This window comes from Sinocyclocheilus anshuiensis, unplaced genomic scaffold, assembly GCF_001515605.1.
Source record: "Sinocyclocheilus anshuiensis isolate Anshui unplaced genomic scaffold, SAMN03320099.WGS_v1.1 scaffold614, whole genome shotgun sequence".
NCBI classification, from domain to species: Eukaryota; Metazoa; Chordata; class Actinopteri; order Cypriniformes; family Cyprinidae; genus Sinocyclocheilus; species Sinocyclocheilus anshuiensis.
In genome coordinates, this window is record NW_015542367.1 from 295,992 (window position 1) to 317,415 (window position 21,424).

The following is a 21,424-nucleotide window of genomic DNA, read 5'->3' on the forward strand; positions in this document are numbered from 1 at the left end:
GGTGTGTGTGTGTGTGAGTGGGTGTGTGTGTGTGTGTGTGTGTGTGTGAGTGAGTGAGTGAGAGTGAGTGTGTGATACAGACTGATAGAGAGATTAAAACACTGAAGAAAATGTGGAAATAAATGAGAATTTGCACATTCATTGACGAGGAGCGTTAGCGTGATGTTTGTTCAGATGTTGTTCTTCAAACATCAGTGTTTATCGCCACATTTTTGGCGCACAGATGAAACGGGACAATTTTAGAGACATAAACCAGAGTAGATTAAATAAAGCCAAATGCTAATGAACGTGATGATAAAACAACAATGAAGCACAACGGCGATAATGAGCTGCTGGAGCGATTCCTCGGAAAACAGCGGAAACCAAAAGGTGTGTGATCTTATGGCATGAGTCCACTGATGGAGGCTTAATTCAGATTAATTTTGTGATTTATGGTGCTGTATAAATCTGACAGTGTTTGAGTTCTGAGTGTAGGTGAGGTGTTGGTGGTGTTGGGTTAAACCACTCCTATTCATGACCAATGCTGGATTAGTCTTAAATCACTGTGAGAGTGAGGAATCTCTCTCTCTCTCTCTCTATCTGTGTCTGTGTTTTTCTTTTTCTCCTCTCCAGCAGAGGTTAATTGCTTGATTACTCCAGACATCTCCAGGTTAAGCTCTATAACCCTTCCACACGAGAGGAATGACATTTTTCAAATTCTGACAAGGAAAGACGAAGTGGGGGGAAGAACTTTCAAGAGAGGAATATTCTACAGGTCAAGACTCAAAAACACATCTCAGGTCTGTTCTGAGTCACGAAGGACAGGGAGAAAACAATGCTTAATGTAAATAATGTGGCTGCCAAGATGTAATGCATTCAGGTATGTTTTATACAGAAAATGCATAAATAAATAAATATTTTTTAGTAATGGAATGGAACTTTATAAATGCTGTAAGATCTTCAAAATACACATTATATATTTATTCATTTCCCAGATTTTTACAATTATTTTTAAAAGAGATTTTTTTTTTTTTATTATGTGTTCGGGTCATTTTTGACCCGGGTATGTATTGCGTCCCATTGTCAATAATACTTTTTGTAAAATTATCTATGAAATTATATTAGTGTCGAAAAACTTTTGTAAAATATATTGAGCCTTTTTCCCATATCTCACACACTTTTGGGAATGAATTTATTGATAAACATGAATATGTACATCTATTGATGAACCATTGCAGCATGAAAAATGTATCACTTTTTTTCACCTGAAAGTGAAAGTTTATGCGAGTTTTTATTTTTATTTTTTTAAATTATTACTCAATTGTAATTATTTTTTTTAATTATATTTTTTTGTAATTTTAAAAAATTGTAATTTAATGATTTGCTTACAATTTTATTTTAGTTGTCAAATATTTTTATTTATTTATATTTTATTCATTTTTATAATTTTTTTTTTTAATTGTATTAATTATTTTTTATTTGATCATTTTTTTATGTTTTAAATAATAGTTATACTTTCATTAACTCACAAATCGCAAACTTTTTCATTATTATTATTATTATTTTGTCAATTTGAATGTGATTTTTCACTAAATGCAAAATGCCTCATTCAGCCAATACATTTATTGAGGTTATTGTTGAGAAGAAGTGGCATAGCGTCTGGGTATGCAGGGTATGCAGGTGCATATGGGCCCTGGCAGTTTGGGGGCCGCCGAGCTGGGGGGAACTTTTAATTGAAACGAGGGAACAAATAGAGCCCTGCATGGGCCCAGCCCTTGTCCAACAGCTTGTGAGAATTCTCGGGCCGAGTCCGACTGGATACTGTGACTTTTTTCTCTCTCTCTTCCCCATTACACAGCTATTAAAATAGTTCCGTTTTGGTTTTTAATGGCAAAGTGGTCATATTTCTTTTTGTTTCTTTATTAAGTTAATTTAGAAATATGTTTGTAACATTCTATGTTTGTTAAATTCAAGTTTTAGTTTTTTAAAGGAACGACCAAGCGGCCAGCGGCAGGAAGCGCGATTTGATCAATGTAGCCTTCTTCTCAATTCAACACGACTTGCCTAAAATAAAATCTATGGATAAAAAAAAAAACCTTCACAACAGCTTGTGAGAATTCTCGGCCCGAGTCCGACTGGATACCGTGCCTCTTTTCTCTCTCTCTTCCCCATTACACAGCTATTAAAATAGTTCAGTTTTGGTTTTTAATGGCAAAGTGGTTATGTTCAGAAGATTTACAATTAATAACACTATTCATATCTGTGAAGCAAGTAGAAATTGGCCAAAAGAAGGCATCTAAGAAGGCAGCATCAGGTGTTGTCTAGGTAGGCAGCTCACTAGAGTTTGGAGCACAGCCGCTCTCAACATTCACTTGATTGTTTGAACAACATTTGTGGGAATTCAGTTAATCTAACATGGATTTTTATGTAGGTTCAAGTAATTCATTTGTTAGAGCACTGAAAAAAAAATGGTGCATTTGGTGTAGAAACATTATTTACTCCGAAATTAGTGGTAAACCTCTCCAACAATTAGAAATGGCAAGTAACACATTTAATTAAATGTGAGATTTGGAAAGTAGAAAAACTGAAATAGTATTTTCTTGTAAAATGTATTTATTTACAACTTTTGTGACTCTAAAGGTCCTGTAAACTGGAAGATCTGTATTTTAGCGTGTTTTTACGCATCTCTGTTGTCTCTGACATTGAGCCGGTCTTTTACAGCGCTCTACTTCTGTCACATCCAGCAGGACGCGGCGTATTAACTTAACAAGCTTGTTCATCGATCCAATGATGGGCTCTCCTGTAGATGTATAAAAACACATTTATTGAGGCCGTTGAATGTGAGCTGATCTTTCGTTCTCAGTAAAATGGCATTCAGTTCTGGTGTAGCTCAAGTTTGGCACACGTTAAATATAGATCAGCTGGAAATGCATGCAGCGTCCGTGCAGCGTGATTGTCTGAGAGATTCTCGACGCTCCTTCGTACCTGTGAAGAGCTTTGCTTCGCTCGATCTCTCTCAGGGTCAGAAATCATCTGTGGCTGAACCCTAGAGGTCGGCAGAGGTCAAGCAGTCAGTGGCTCTTCTCAGGCACTGAATCTCTACTAAATGAGTGTGAGTGTGTGGGGGTGTGTGTGTGAGTGTGTTACTGTGTGTATGTGTGTGTGTGTCTGTGTGTGTGTGTGTGTGTGTGTGTGTGTGTGTGCTGGACGGTGAAGCAGCTGGTGTTTCTGATCAGGACACAGTCAGACTCTCAGATGTGTACAGAGAAGCCATATGGAGACTCTATCATTCACATTTATCATCTCAGAACAGTCGTGTGCTGAGAACAGAGAGAGACAGAGAGAGAGAGAGAGAGAGAGAGAGAGAGAGAGGATGATGGGACCAATTCAATTTAAGCCTGGCCATCCATGACTTCCACAGAGATATGGATGAGATATTTCTCATCGTCTCAAACACTAAATCAAAGGAACTCTTGAGCCGACAAATGACATTTTCCAACCAGTGCTTTCCTTTTTTGATTTGTCTCCCCTTATTTTAATGTAAATGAAGAATCGATTGTATCAACGTTCCTCTGTCTTATTTTACTTCATGCAGAAATCTGATTGTTGTTATTAAGATGTTTAAATCTCAGTGATATTGAGCTGGATTTAAAACTTCCTCTTTCTTTCTTTCTTTCTTTCTTTCTTTCTTTCTTTCTTTCTTTCTTTCTTTGTGAGTCAGGGAACGTGTCGGTGAAGCTTTATTGGCATTGATTTAAAGTCGACATGAAATGCAGTTTGTACTTTTATGACGTATTTGTAATTGAAATAGGATATTCAAGAAGAAAAGCATGTAGAGCAGGAATCGATTTGCTCTCTCAGGGTTATAATGACAAACTTTCTTCTCCAGAATAATGTGCATGAATGAATCATTCAGACCAGGAGCAGACGTTAATCAAATAAAGTCAGTTCTGAGTTCATGTTGACTTTACGACGTTAAAGCATTCACCTGCTTGCGTTGTACAGGTGAACAGTGTTATTATACTATTATTAATATAGTATTATGCTATTTTTATTTTTATGATTTTTATATTAGTATTATCAATATGGTATTTAATATTATTTTAATATGTATATATTATATTTATTTTTTATCTTTTTATTTTTATATTTTCTGTTTTCATTTTAATTGAACTTTTAGTAATTGGTCATACTTTTTTGTATTTTTTTTTAAATATTTTTTTGTTTTGTTTTTATTTCAGTAAATAAATCCAGTAAAGCAGTGTTATTTTAATATAGTATTATGGTATTTCATATTTGGAATCAGTTTTTATTTTTATATTTTCTGTTTTCATTTTAGTCTTAGTTTAATCTTTACTAATTTTGTCGTTTTTTTTTTTTGGTCTGTTTTATTAGTTTTTAATATGTCTGTTTTGTTTATTTGTTTATTTAATTTCAGTATATAAATCCAGCAAAGCAGTGTTATTTTAGTATTATTATTAAATAATTATGCTATTTTTATTTTTATATTTTTTATTTTAATTTTAGTTTAAGTTTTACTAATTTGGTAAAATGCTATTTATATGGCATTTATATTTTTAATTCGTTTTTATTTCTGTTGTTTATTTTCTGTTTTCATTTAAGTTTGAATACTTCCGTCATGTTTTTTGTCAGTTTTATTTATTTTTAAATATATCTCTTTTTTAATTGTTTTATTTGTTTATTTGTATTAGTTTTAGTTTATTCTAATAATTCTAATAATTTTAGTTTATCAACTTAAACTAAATATAAATGATAACTTTTGTCTTGGCAACTAACTAAAATATAAACTGAAGGTTTACTGTAACTGATATATTATATTATTTTATTTAAATTCACTTAAATGTTTTAAAAATGTTAGTTGACGCTAATGACCTGAAGTAAAGTGCAGTCTCAAGGCTGTATTTGTGCAGAAATGATCTGATTCATAGCAAATACAGGCCTATTTTTGTCTCGTATATATTTTTATGCCGACCTGCTCACAAACTTCAGCCAGAGGATTTCTCACTGATGTTTATGAGAACTCAAGAATTAAGTGTCGGCCGAATCCAAATAAATCTTCCGCTGATTAGACGGGCCGCGCTGAGATTTACGTCCATCTGAAGCAGAAACACCTGCAGGTGAACCAAGCTCCCATAAGTCACGCTTGTTGAGTGGATGTGCCGGTCTATATTTGCCCTCACCAATCGCCGAGACGCTTCAAACCTGACACAGTCGTCCCGGCCAATGCCTGCGTGAGGATGGACCCCCGCTGGGGCGTAATGTGAGCCGTAATGACGTGCGTGTCAAGCTTTCGGCACGGCGCGGGTCAGCTGGAGTGTGTTTGGACTGTTCTCCAGGCCTGCTGTGAGCGGGATGCTCGGACCCGACGGGAGATTTAGGCAACAGCTGCAGGGTGTCTGTGGACAACGAGACGCTCGGGATGCTGTCAGCACCTGCTATGTTTAGAGTCCTTCGCCCTCTGAATATTCCCTCTGTCCTTCCCGCTTTCATCCGAGCGAATGCATATTTCAGTAGTTCATTTTAAAGGGATAGATCAGCCAAAAATCTACCTATGCAAACCTGTATGACTGTCTCTCCTCCAGTGGAACATAGATTCTCACCAAAGCTGCATTTATTCGATCAAAAATACAGTAAAAATGTGAAATATTATTAGAATCTAAAACAGCTGTTTATACATGTAAATGAAGACAACTGTATTGTAGACTTTATCATTTAAAAATATTATTATAAAATTGTTTATAATATAATTATAAAATTAATTATAAAAAATGTAACAATGAAACAATATTATTTTATGTCATTTTATGAATTTTTGTATGAAGCCTTTTATGTGCACTAAGTTTGAGAGAAATATTTTTTTAAGAAATTAATAGTTTTATTCATCAAGGATGCATTAAATTGATCAAAAGTGACAGTAAATACATTTATCATTTATTTGGAATATAAATATTTTGCCACATTATAAATGTCTTTACTGTCACTTTTGATCAATTTAATGCATCCTTGCTGAATAAAAGTGCTATTTATTATTTATTATTTATTTTTATTTTGTACTTAACCCCAGTGTTATTATCATTAAGTAAAGCTAAAAATATTAAAAACATTTAAGCTTACTGAAATAAAATAGACATTCATTAAAATGACATAAAAGTTTAATTAAATGCCAAGGCAAAATTTCTTTAGTTAAAGTTGATGTGCTAAAATTACTAAAACTAGAACAGAAAATAACTCAAATAAAACTGAAAAAAAATAAATAAATAAATAAATAAAAACTAAACAGACATATTTAAATGCTTAATGTTTTTGTGGAAACTGTGATACATTATTTTTCAGAATTCTTTGTTGAATCTTTTGTAACATTATAAATGTCTTTATTGTCACTTTTGATCATTTTAACGCAGCATTGCTGATTAAAAGTATTATTTTATTAAAAGTTGTATTTATTTATTAATTGCTTGCTTGCTTACTCCAATCTTTTGAATGATAGTGTATCATTTCACAAAAATATTGTGCAGCACAACTGTGTTCAACATTGATAATAATCAGAAATGTTTCTTCAGCAGCAAATCAGCATATTAGAATGATTTCTGAAGATCATGTGACACTGAAGACTGGAGTAATGATGCTGAAAATACAGCTGCGCATCACAGAAATAAATTATATTTTACTATACATTCACACAGAAAGCAACTATTTGAAATTGTAATAATATTTCACATTTTTACTGATTTTACTGTATTTTTGATCAAATAAATACATCCTCGAGGAGCAGAAGAGACTTCTCTCAAAAACAGAGAAAAAAAATCATAATTATTCCAAACTTTTGACCAGCAGTGTAAAAGAAGCTGTTTTGAAGGAGTCCATACAGTGCTCCAGTGTTATTTCGGAACACAAACAGCTGAAATGTTGAAAACGTGAAAATATTGTAAAGACAGAAAGTCATGCAGGTTGAGTAAATACTGGCACAGTCTTGATTTTTGGGTGAACTGTATTCAGCTCTCAATCTACGCTCGCCCTGACCTGACCTGATCCCTCCATCCTCCTTTCATTTCTGCTGCTCGTCTGTTGAACGAGGCCGAGTGGAAAGTGGCGTGGGACTGATGATTGTTCTGCAGAAGGCTGGTCTGATGGTGTGTAGATGAGGGTGAACTGAGCACATCATCTGCTCTGTGGAATTATGAGCGGTTGTGACTTGCTTCGGCGAATCTCTGGATGCGTGACAATAAAACAAAATCACATACTTACAGACAGGAGGATGTTGATATGATCTTTGATTAAATAAACATGATGGCGAAAAAACCCTGTCAGGAATATGTCCAGCTCATTTCACACTATAATCAGTCATTTTTTTTTAAACTTAACATTTTATATTATATTTTGTCATAAATTAAATTTTAAAGTATATTCACATAGAAACAGGTGTTTTAAATTCTAATAATATTTTAACATTTTTTCCTGTATTTTTTGATCAAATAAATGCAGTGTTGGCGAGCAGAAGAGGCCTGTGCATGTTCAGTCTCTGATCCCATAATTCAGTTCACTCTCTCGGAGTCGACTCTTCATTTAGCTGCTCCTGAATGAGTGTGGGTCAGAGTTCACAGACCTGCCCCAGGTGTCAAAACCTAACTGACAAGACTAGATTTCTTCCTCCGTAACGCAGGAACTCCAGCTGCTCTCTCGGCAGTGAATCATGCCACTGGATATTCTGGCTCTGCTTTTTGGGCTGTAAATCTCCTGGTCGAGTTGTTTTTGTCTGGTGTGAAAGGTGGACGTGTCCTTGAGTTGGTGGAGCGTGTGTTTTCTCTATCAGCTCACACTTATCTTAATTGTCTCAGACTGCTATTGATCTGAATGCTTATGCATGCCGGGATCAAACCTGCTCGAGAGAGAGAGAGACATCCAGCATTAGATTAGTCTCGTGTAGACACACGTTTGACTACTGCTTATCATCTGGGCTTTCTAGTTGCTCTCACATAAAACGCTGAATATCTGTTATAGATTTTATTATATAAACTTGGTTAAATTTATTTTAAAATATATTAATAAATGATATATATATATTAAAAAAATGCTGCCTTGGTGAGCAGACGAGACTTCTTTCAAGAACATTAAAATCCTGCAGTAAAGTTGTATTTATTTATTTATTTGTTTGTTTGTTTATTATTTATTGTGGGTGAAATATGACATATATATATATTTTCATGAGATAAAGTGACCACAGAAATGAAGTCATATATACATGTAGATTTTTTTATTTATTTTTTAATATTCTGATTTCATTTAGGTTATTTTGTTGCTCTGACACAAACTTTGTTGAATTAATTTTAAAATTAAAATATTTTTCAGCATAAGACACTTCTTTAAAAAAAAAAAAAACAGTCTTTTTTGCATTAAAAATCCTGCCCCAAACATTTGAATATTATATTATATTATATTATATTATATTATATTATATTATATTATATTATATTATATTATATTATATTACATATGTGGGTGAAATATGACACATTATTTCATAAGTGAGTGATGATTTTATAACATGAACTTTGTTAAATTACCATGCAAACCTTTTTAAGTACATCGCCGAGTTCTTCTAGAAGAGTTTAACCGGGCACAGTGTGAACGAATGCTGTTTTCTACAGTAAAGCCAGTCTGAGTGCAGTTTTCCAGTTGTTCTTGTTGTGTGATCTGCATGACAGACTGTGGGCGGTTAGTGGGCGTTACACAGACTAGTATTCGATTAACTAAGCCATAAACCACGCTGAGTGAGAGTGCGTCTGTTTTTAGTGTTGTGTGAAGAGCAGCAGAAAGCTCTGCTAATATCAGCCCTGATTAGAGAGCTTTGTGAATAATCATCTGTAATCAGCACTCAAATGTTTCTATCTTGGGCGCAATGCGATGCTTTGAGAGATATTATTACTGTAAGTGCAGGAGTCCAAAAATACGAGGCATGACACGGCTTGTGCGTCCCGGCGATCGCGTTACACCTATTGCATTGCGTTTGATGCTCGTCTCATTGCGTCATTCCGTGTGGGTTTGTTTTTCTCAGTTTTGTGTTTGTGCTCTCCGAGAGACGTTTCATGGCATCTAGTACACAAATCATCCAGATCATCCGCAGACGTTCTGGCCTCATACCTGAATCCTGAAGCCTCATTAGAGGTGAATGTGGCCTCCGTCACACTCCAGATGAACAGCTTGAGACCACAGAAAGAGGCCTGACGTTTCTTTCTTCCTCACAAAATGAAGGACACTTTTGTTTGTAGCAGTTTTGAGGCTTGAAACACTGTTTTTGATGAAAGTGTTGATATCGTAACACACTCTTACCTTGACATGGAAACCCATTGTGGAGAATTAGTAGGTCAATGTCAGTGGAATATTTTTTTCAGTACTGATTTTATGTGCTTTTCGTTACATTAATAATAATAATAATTATAATAATATATTAAATAATACAGTAAATATTTTTTATTATAACAAATATATTTTAACTTAAGTTTCAGTCTTTTTATTTATATTTATATTCTATTTATATTTTTATATTATTTATTTATTTCAATTAAAGTGATTTTTATTAATTTTCATTTTGATCATTTTAGTTCTCTAACTTAAACATATTATTATTATTATATTATTATTATTATTATTTAAATTTATTACCATAAATGTTATATAAATATTATTCCTAATATATTAAATATTACAATAAATATTTGTATTTATTATAAAAAATAACATTTTCATTTATCAACTTAAATGTATTCTTATTTGCATTTACAATATTGTTATTATTATTATTATTATTATTATTATTATTTACATCATATTATTTACATTTATTACGATAAATATTATTCCTATTATATTAAACATCACAATAAATGTTATTTATTATAAAAAATATTTTCATTTATGTTTAAGTCTTTCATCTAATATTTATCTTTTATTTTATTTCAGCTTTATTTAAAATAATGAAAGTGATTTTAATCGTTATTATTAATAATTTTAGTACTTTAACTTAAACGTATTGTTACTATAAATAGTATATACATATTATTACTATTATATTAAATATGTATTTAAAAAATCATTTAAGTTTAAGTCTTTTATTTAATATTTATCTTTTATTTTATTTCAGCTTTATTTAAATGAAATGAAAATAATTTCTAATAGTTAAATTAGTCTTAGTTGACAGTAACAACACTGGTCAATGTCAAGGTCATCGCTTCAGAGAAACATTTGTGTTAGCTGGAAATGACAGACATAAAGAGCTGATGGCTGTATTAATAAATCACAGTGTTTTCCATTTGCCTTCATAATTAACTAGCCTCAAACAGTGAGAGGAAGTGACATCATCTCACTCGTACAGTATAAATCACACGGTTCTCTTCGAAAGTCTTCTTTTAGTTCTGGTTTAAGTTTTAGGTTAATGATAACAGAAAACATGACTCATGAGCTGCTTTTGACAAAACTACATTTCCCATAATCCTCTGTGGCCAAAACTAGAAGTACACAGAAAAACATTGACTGCACACATAATGTGCATTATTTGTAAATTTGATGCACTAGCACTTCATTAAGATATTAAAAGATTTAAAGAAATGTGACATTTCTTAACACATACATTTTATTTTAACCAAAATCAAAATAATGAACTAGAATAAGAAGGAGAAGCATCTGAAGGCAGCAGGTCCAGACTGGTTTTATTTCTCTGAATGTGTTTTTCAGGTGACACACGAGCTGATTGATAGCTTCAAGCGATCTGTAAAAGGAAATATTAATTTTTACTGAGTGAAATAAACTCGAGCAGCCTCAATTTACATGATATTATGTAAATCCTCAAGCCAGAAAACCGTATCCGTCTGTCGGACGGGCAAATGAATGTACAAAACCCAGACGTGTGAAGCGGTGTTTTCTTGAGCGATGACTTGTTGATTTAATCGGCAGTAAATGTGCAGCGCCGAGGGGGGCTGAACTCGCTCTGAACTCGCTGAAATTACACATCAGAGGAGCGCCAGCGGCCCGTTTAGACCAGACCCGCCTAACGTCGTTACTGCCGATTCATAATTGCAGATGTTTGCTTGTGGCAGTGATTCTGATCAACATGTGTGCTGCGTATGAAATCTGAACCTCGTTAGTAAACCAGCGTGATGACGAGAGGCTGTTCCTTTCCGGTCCTCATGACCACCCAAACTCACAGCAGAGAACGAGCCACAAACATTAAAAGGGTCATCGGATGCAAAATTCACTTTTGTTGTTGTTTGAGCATAAATGTGTGCTGTGTGTGTACATATCCATGCTATAATGATAAAAATCCACCCATTGTTTTTTTTAAATCCCTATTTTAAAATCTCCTTTCTCAAATCAGGCTGTTCTGAGATTCCTGTCAGAATGATGTAGTTCTGCACAGGACCCGCCCACAATAGTTGATTGACAGTTTTGAGTGAGTGAGTGAGTGAGTGAGTGAGTGAGTGTGTGTGTGTAGAGTCACCAAGGCAGATAAAAGGCAATGGTAGAGATGTGTGTGAGGGAGAGATGCCTTGATTCTCTGATATCTTAGCATGAATTGTCTCTGATCACACTGGGAGAGGAATCAGCTGGAATTAGAAGAAAATTCAAGAACAAATACAAGAATATCCCAACACGTGTTCAGTTTAATCACGAGGCTTTCACGCATTGACACAGTTCTGTTCAATAAAATTATTCACATATGGCAGATGCTTTGCTCTGTGATTCCCAGCTAAAGAAACGAAAATCTTTATAGATATTTATGTTAGTTGTTATGTGGTATAATGACTGTCTATTTTTATTACTTAAAATTAAGTAATAATCTTAGAAACAGTGTTATTTCGTATTATTTATATTGTAGTATTTATTAATATTTTGATATTAGCTTTTATTTTTATCTTTTTATTTTGAATTTTCAGTAATTTTGTTTGGTGCTTTTGTCATTTATTATGTTTTTTTTTAAACATATATTTCTATTTAGCCTTGATTTATTTTTGTCAGTTTAAAATGCAGGGGAAGACGAGATGTCTCCGATTAAGCGATTGAGGAGTTTTGTTGTTGGATGTAATAATGAATACAGCAGTCGTCATTTACTCCCGACATCTGAGCCGCTGAAGACGCAGAGGATTAACGTTACTTTCGTTTTTGAAGGGAAATTCAAGAACAAATACAAGAATATCCCAACACGTGTTCAGTTTAATCACGAGGCTTTCACGCATTGACACAGTTCTGTTCAATAAAATTATTCACATATGGCAGATGCTTTGCTCTGTGATTCCCAGCTAAAGAAACGAAAATCTTTATAGATATTTATGTTAGTTGTTATGTGGTATAATGACTGTCTATTTTTATTACTTAAAATTAAGTAATAATCTTAGAAACAGTGTTATTTCGTATTATTTATATTGTAGTATTTATTAATATTTTGATATTAGCTTTTATTTTTATATTCAGTTTTTAGTTTCAATAATTTTGTTATGTTCTTTTGTAATTTTTATTAGTTTAATTATTAAAGTATTAGTTACATTTTTTTATTTATTTTAATATTTCTATTTAGCTTTATTTTAAATGTTGTTTTATTTTTGGTAATAATCTCTTCAACCACGTTACTTTCGTTTTTGAAGGGAATGCGCCGATCCCTGATCTGCCTAAATGCGTTTAAGTTCGCGCGAATCATTCGTGATCCAGCTTCATTTACAGTAGAAGTGAGTATAAGTTTTTTTTTTAATCTTTGCAAATCGCCTTTCCTAATATTTGCTAGTTAGCAAGTTTCGCGGCTGACGTTTACAGTCTGCTCGTCACCCCACGGAAGAGAGGGGCGGGGTCAGCAGAGCTCATTAGCATTTAAAGTTTTAGTTTCAATAATTTTGTTATGTTCTTTTGTAATTTTTATTAGTTTAATTATTAAAGTATTAGTTACATTTTTTTATTTATTTTAATATTTCTATTTAGCTTTATTTTAAATGTTGTTTTATTTTTGGTAATAATCTCTTCAACCTCACCTTATTTCAATCAGTTGCCAACATTTCAAATTGTTATTTAACTTTTTTAAGTTTTAGTATTTTATCTAAAATTTATATTTTTGTAGCTTTATTTCAATTAAGAAATAACTGAAAAAAAAATCAAAACATGAAATACATTTTTTTTTTATAGTTTTAATTCTGGTTTAAGTTTTAATTAACTAATCAACAGAAAACATGACTCATGGTTTTAGTTGTTGTAATTTTAGTTCTTCATCATAAACATTTTTTAAATCTACATATATATTATTATTATTATTATTATTATTAATATTATTATTATTTATATGTATTACTACAAATATATACATTTTAGTACTTCAACTTATTTCAGTCAGTTGCCAACATCTAACATTTTTAAGTTTAAGAATTGAATCTAATATTTAGATTTTATTTCAGCTTTGTTTAAATATATATATTTTTTTAAATTGGAAAGAAATTAAAAAAACATTAAAAAAATAATAATAAAATAATAGTTTGATTGAGGTGTTTTGTTGCTGGATGTAATGAATATAACAGTTGTCATTTACTCCCGACATCTGAGGCGCTGAAGACGCAGAGGATTAACGTTACTTTCGTTTTTGAAGGGAATGCGCCGATCCCTGATCTGCCTAAATGCGTTTAAGTTCGCGCGAATCATTCGTGATCCAGCTTCATTTACAGTAGAAGTGAGTATAAGTTTTTTTTTTAATCTTTGCAAATCGCCTTTCCTAATATTTGCTACTTAGCAAGTTTCGCGGCTGACGTTTACAGTCTGCTCGTCACCCCACGGAAGAGAGGGGCGGGGTCAGCAGAGCTCATTAGCATTTAAAGCAACATGGACTAGAACAGTGTGCTGAAAACAGAGCTGATTTTGACAGGGTAAAACGGGTGTTTTTTACACCACCATTGAGAAATTTTAACCAAAGTATGTTATAGACTTTTCATTAAGACCCTAAAGAATCATATCAACTTGTGGAAAATGGGCATCCGATGACCCCTTTAAGAACGCATCCCAATTTACATACTTTTACTGTGTACTTGTGATGGGAAAGTACATACTTCAACATATTTAGTAAGATGCTCTTGGTGCCTCGAACTGTTTTAGGACATACTGTTACTTTTTAAAAGTAAACACATTAATCCTAACCTCTTTTTTAAAAAAATAAATTTTTAAATATAAATTCAATTATAAATGCAAAATAACCAGAAAAATATATCTTATTTGTGCATTGTACATATATAATGATTAACATTGGCAGAATTTTATATAATCTAAAATTGATATATAAATAAAACGTATATGTAAGCAAGGCAAGGCAATTTTATTTCTAGAGCACATTTAAAACAGCCACTGCTGACCAAACTGCTGGACAGTAAAACATAACTTCACAGAAACATATACAGACAACATAAAAATGTTAAAAGAATAAAACACATCCCCAACAATACAATAAAAATAAAATGAAATAAATCATATATAATTATGCATTTATAGACATGTAAATATTTCTTAACATTTATACATACATTAAAATATACACAGGACACACATATATTATTATATGTGTTACTTTTTTTTGGATGTGATTAATCGATTTGACAGCACTGATAGATAGATAGATAGATAGATAGATAGATAGATAGATGAGACACATTACAGTAGGGATATTGTGAAATATGGGATTCATGCCCATTTTCTGTTTGCTCTGTTTGATTTTCTCCTCTCCTGTTTCTTGTGGGATCTCAGGCACTTCAGATTCATGCGCGTCTTTCTAAAGCAGAATCTCCTCGCAGTTTTGGCGAGGCTGTTTGCAGAACCAGACAGAGGAAGTCAAACATGTGTCCAGCATGTGTTAACTGGTGTTTTTAGCCAGAAGCAGGTGAGATGGTCCAACCAGCAGCCCATCAAACCATCAGCACAAATTCCCTTCGCATTCTCGCAATGATGGAAATACGGCTGCTGTTTCCATCTCGGCTCGCATGAGAACTCTAGACGCGCGCTGGGTGAGCGCCACATACCTAACCTCCTAAATACCGTCCCGCTTGACTGCAGAGTGACTTACAATCAGGCCTCTTCAGTTACAGATATCACCTGCGCTGCAGCAGCGTCAGGATTTATTGAAGGCAGCTGTTGCTGGTATTTAGCAGGGCTGCTGGAACAGCAGCAGGTGGAGATCTGATAGAAAGACTTCTGTCACGCATCCCGCCGCTTTACACGGGAAAAGGGCTCATGCTGGACTTCCGAATTCCTGCTCGCTCTTGCGGTCCTCAGGGAACGGGCTGAGAACACATGTAGTGTAGATTGAGGATGATTCAATAAAATATTAGGAGCTTAATTTGTGATCATAATCACAGTGGCTTGTAAGTTCAACACCCAAATCCACTATAATTTTATAAATAATACTGTTTTTGTGTCACGGAATGTGGTTTTAAGAGTTTTTTAGGTGAAAATGTACTTGTTTAGACGTCTATTTGAAAATTAGCTTCGATGTTTTGGGAGAAGTGAGCTCCAGGGCGTCAGCGGCTGTTCATGAACCCGCCGAGAGCAGCCTCACCTCGGCCAGATCTTCTGGAATTTGCTGCTGGCTCTGATGTGTCTATAATGGTTAAACATGAGCTATAATTAGTTTTGGATAAATCTAACGGACAGTCTTTGTTCTCATTAATCTATTTTTTGTATCAGAGCAAACTGTTTTGGCTTAGGGCAAAGTCTCATAACTTTAAATTTAATGCTGTATATCAGAGCGCTGCCTTTGTACTTTTGACTGAATTGCTTAGCAACTTTCATGATGGCTGTTGTTGTTTATTAAATATGATTATTCAATAAATAATATTTTATATAATTAATAGTAGTATTTGATATTGAGAAGCGGCCTGTTTAGTTACATTGTTCCACTTTTAGATGGCGACAAGTGACTGTTTTTCTGAGTGAGTCTGCAGTAAAGACTTTTATATTGAAAGAGGCTGAAACAGGGTTGTAAACAAGGACGTTATTTTTACTTTTAATAACAGCTTGTAAGACGCAGTTAACAAATGCAGTGAGCAGCGCTGTCATCGGAAATCACCCTTAACAGATGATTTTAATAAACTAAAGAAAACAAGTAGAATATTAATAGAATAGAGAGTGCTAGTGATAGAGGGTCAAGTTGTTTATGCGTCATACTAGTATTTGTTGTACTTTGTTTATGCTGATGACAGTGTCACTGTAAATACAGTACAGCGAGGCATGTTTATGTGAGCTCTGCACAGTGAACAGTGAGAAGTAAGTGCAGCTGTCAGCTCCAGTGAAGATGTAAAGTATAATAACGCTGTGTTTAAGAACAGCAGACGGTTGTGGAGATGTGTGGATACAGACGTACTGAACATATAGTGTGCAGAAATGTGACAGAATGTATTGCATCCTCATCCTGGACATGCGTTCACTCTCCAGAATAATGCAAAACATGTAGATACACTAGCAGTCAAAAGCTTTCGAACAGCAAGATTTTAAATTTTTTTTTTTTTTTTTTGAAGAATTCTCTTCTGCTCACCAAGGTTGCGTTTATTTGATCAGAAATACAGCAAAAGCAGTAATATTGTGAAATATTTTTACTATTTAAAATAACTGCTTTCTATTAGAATTCCTGTGAGTTCAAAGCTGAATTTGATCCTGTCACATGATTCTTCAGAAATCATTCTAATATGCTGATTTGCTGCTCAAAAAACATTTATTATTATTATTATTATTATTATTATGTTGAAAACATTTTTTTTGATGAACAGAAAGTTCAGAAGAACAGCATTTATCTGAAATAGAAATCTTTTGTAACATTATAAATGTCTTATCATCACTTTTGATCAATTTAAAGCATCCTTGCTAAATAAAAAAGTATTAATTTCTATAATTCCATCCAAAAATTATACTTACTCCAAGCTTTTGAATGGTAGAGTGTATAATGTTACAAAATATTTTTATTTCAGATAAATGCTGATCTTTGGATTTTTTTATTCATCAAAGAATACTGAAAAAAATTACTCAACTGTTTTAAATATCAATAATAATAATAATAATCAATGTTTTTTGAGCAGCAAATCAGCATATTAGAATGATTTCTGAAGGATCATGTTTCATCGCTGTGTAATTGTCACAGAAATAGACCGATCAGGAGGCCGTATGGAAGGCCACCTCAGTCCCAAACAGAAAGCGTCGCGAGCTCCTCGGGGTTTATAACCAGTGTGTAATAAATGTTCTAAAGTTGGCCGATCCTCCTCTGATTACAGAGCGCAGGCCAGCCAGAGCTGCGTTTTGACCTCAGCTTCTCTCCCAGACAGCTGTAGCATAACAAAGACCTGTAATTATCATAATTTGACAATTAGCCTGCCATCCATTCCCAGTTTTTAATTACTCCCTTTCGCCTGACCGGAGCACGGAGGACTGTTCCTGCAGGAGTGGCAGAACTCTGTAGAGAAAAATCACCCGGATGAATGTATTAAAGGAACTTTCCAGGATCAGTACGAGATCCGGCATCTGTGACATCCGGTCCATTAACACAGAAAATCATTTCCACTTTGTAAAAACAAACGAAAATTGCATTTACAGCAATGCACTTACAGTGGAAGTCAGATAAACATTTAAATACACACTGTTTAGAAAGTAAAAGCATAAGACTTACACATTAACACATCATCAAAATTATAAATAATAATAATAATATTTTACACATATATTGTAACATTATTATTATTAGTTTATATATTTTAAAATGTATATATATATATATATATATATGTGTGTAATCGTACATTTTATTACAAATATTGTAAACTAGTATATAATAATAATAATATATTTTGCAATATATTAATATATATTATAATATATAATATATATACAGTATATATAATTGTTTTTATTAAATAAGTATATTGTGTGTTATTATTATTGATAGTTCTAGTTATATTATTATTGTTGTTGTTGTTGTTTAGACTTTACAGTTCATTAATAATTAATAATACATTGCAATATATGTGTGTGTGTGTGTATATAGTAAATATAATAGTTTTTATTAAATAAGTATATATTTTATAACATTTTTATTATATATTGTTGTTTTTGTTGTTGATTAGCATTTAGTCTGATGTGGATAAATCACCTTGAAAAGTAGCCAAATTAGAGATTTTACAGCTTATCAATAATTAATAATAATATACTAATAATAATATATGTATATATATATGTGTGTGTGTGTGTACATACATACTATACAATATATACATCTTTTATTAAATATGTATTTATTGTGTAACATTATTATTAATAGTAGTAGTTATATTATTGTTGTTGTTGTTGTTATTTAGACTGATGTGGGAAAAAAAATTATTAGACACTTTATAGCTCATTTTCAAGATTTAACATGTGCTTTAAAACATAAACGGCACATTTCTGCTTTAAACCCTGCTGAATGTCTTGCCCATAGACTTCCACTGTAAGTGCATTACTGTAAATGTGCTTCAAGCTTGCTGAAATTATTTTTGCTAAATTAGGTCGTGCTGCGCACACAACTGAATACAGGATGTCTGTGTGTGACTATTTCTTTTGAAGGACACCAATAGAATTGAAGTTAAAATAGATTGTGCAAAGTCCCACGATTGCCAAGAGGTTTCTGGAAATCAGGGAATGTATGTGCAGACGACGTGATATCAGTAACAAATAAAAACTGATTAAAACCTCGCTAGACTTTACAGGGACATTCCTCATGTGAATAATATTCAGGATGCTGGGGTTTCAAAAGAAATACTGCAACTCTATTCTCTCTCAACCAGAGAAACGTAATATTCATTTTCAACAATCTGTCTGTATTTCTGCAGAAACAGAGATAAATCTGTTTTCTCACATTTTTAGTAGTAACATTTACCATATTTGTTTACCATGGTAGTTATATTGTGCATTTAAACTAGAATACGCTTAAGTTTAATGATCTTTCAGCAGCAATAAAAGTAATTCCCCAAGCTAACAAAAATACGTTCAAGGATGGAGAATTTCAATTAAAAGCTTCTGTCAGCCCATTTCTCTAACTGATTCTCACTTAAAACTTTGACCCGCCTGAGAAATGTCTGTTTAGCGGCAGGAACGAGGTTGTTTAGTCATTCGTTCAAAGTTTAGAAGACGATGTGGAGAGTATTTACAGGTGAGGGTCAGCGACACAAAGAGAGAAATACTGTCGCTTTGACAAGCTTTGGTTTAGAGTCAGTCGGAGCTCATTCTCTTTAACGCTTACCGCTGTTCGTTTTCACTTACTTTGCAATGTTTTGAGAACCAAATATGGGCAGGTTATGCATTTCATCGGTGAGATGAGAGCAGATTCGCATGTAAACACATCAGGCTCGCATTTGGACTTGTTAGTCTGTTTTGTGATTAATGAGATCATTTCTTGTGTTGCACGTTGGAGTTTTCAAAACGCAAACCAGCACCAACCTCAGTAAATGGTAACACTTTACAATAAGTACATTAATTAGTTCCATTAATTAGTGTTAGTAACTAACATAAAAATATACAAATATTTTTCAAATCTTTTAAACCTAAAAATATATATATATAAAAATATAAAAAAGTAAAAATAAACTATAATAAATATAAACATATTTTAAAGAATCTTATAAAACTAAACTAAAATGAAATATAAAAATATAAAATTTGGAAAAATCTTTAAAAACGTATTTTATTTCAGATGGTTATCAAGGCAACATTTCTCATTTTCGTTTAGATTAACTCGAAGTACTACAATCGCTAACTAAATGAACTAAAACTAAGTAATACTTTACCATTAGTTGATGTTAGTAACTAAGTAACCAACATATAAGTTAAAATATTTATTAATCTTCATTAACGTTAGTTAATGAAAATACAACTGTTTGTTGTTAGTTCATATTACCTCAGGTCCATTAAATATTAATAGATAGAATTTTTTTATTTTAATAATCTATAAGTAAATGTTGAAATTCACATTAACTAAGATTAATAAATGCTTTAGAAATATTTTTTTTGTGTTAGTTAATTTTAACTAATATAATTAACTATTGGTGACACATGGAACCTTATTTTAAAGTGTCACAACTAAAACCAATAAATTAAATTGGATAAAAACTATATAAAAGTATTTAAAATAATAATAATGACAAAAACACAGCAATATTACTAAATCTTTAAAATGAAAGTAAACACAGAAAAATAAAATCTAATTCAAAATATTAACAAAAACTGAAATAGTATATCAGTGATACTAAAATATGAGCATCATCTCATATTTACTAGAAGATCGTTTTAACTTAGGAGAGCATTTATTTCAAAGCAGATATTTGCATCACATATTTCTCTTGCGGATGCATGAAGCACTCGGTGGGAGAAGCGTAGGATTGTTTTCTGATGCATCTGGCTCTCTGTGTCATAAAATAAAAAAATGTAATTTGAAACAGACATTAACTAAAAAATAAATAAATATAAAAGTTATAAAAATATTTTTAAAAAATCTTATAAAACTAAACTAATATATATATATATATATATATATATATATATATATATATATAGTATAAAAATATCAAACTCTGGTTTGGTGCATCTGGCTCTCTGTGTCCTGCAGGTTTCACCGTGGAGACTATCACATCGACGTCTGTATAAACGACTACCTGGACGTCTACTGTCCACACTACGAGGAATCGGTCCCTGAGGAGAGAGCGGAGCGCTATGTGCTCTACATGGTCAACTACGACGGCTACAGCACATGTGACCACACGGCCAAAGGCTTCAAGCGCTGGGAGTGCAACCGGCCGCACTCGCCCAATGGCCCGCTCAAGTTCTCCGAGAAGTTCCAGCTCTTCACGCCCTTCTCGCTGGGCTTCGAGTTCCGGCCAGGCCGAGAGTATTACTACATCTGTGAGTATGAGAGCGGAGGATTCAGACCGAAGACGATAGGCTGGTTTAAATCAAGCATGCCTGTCATGAACTTATGTTTGCATCTGAGAGAATAGCAGCTTGGCGAAGGAATGTTTGTCTGGAAGTATTGTGTTGTCAGTGGGTTTTTGAGTCATCGCAATTACTGTTTTTTTTTCTTGATATTTGGAGACTCTTTGTTGTTTAGGATCATGATCATGCATGCAACGTTTCAACACTCTGTTGTGGAAAGTGCGCATACAATTTCTATTGCAATTATGATGTCTGCGGGTCAGTTTGACGGCATAATCGTGGTTAACCCTTGCATTACATTGTATTACTATCATTATGGTGTAATTCTCCAAAAATCCCACTATAAAAAGAATCTGGTAAAAAAACAGTAAAAACCTTTAACAGTAATTACAAAAAAAATAATATAAAATAATTGTAAAATTATTATAAATAAAAAAATAATACTAAATAAATAATAGAATTATATATATAT

At 32.8% G+C, this 21,424-nt stretch overlaps 1 protein-coding gene across 2 annotated transcripts in view; it reads left to right on the plus strand.

Moving 5' to 3' along the window:
* Positions 1-21,424, plus strand: part of efna5b (ephrin-A5b) — a 119,633-nt gene that overhangs the window by 77,181 nt on the left and 21,028 nt on the right. For both annotated transcript variants that reach the window (XM_016491167.1, XM_016491168.1), the window contains exon 2: positions 20,630-20,922. In XM_016491167.1, the coding sequence (XP_016346653.1) occupies positions 20,630-20,922 (293 nt within the window). The remainder of the gene's footprint in view (positions 1-20,629; positions 20,923-21,424) is intronic.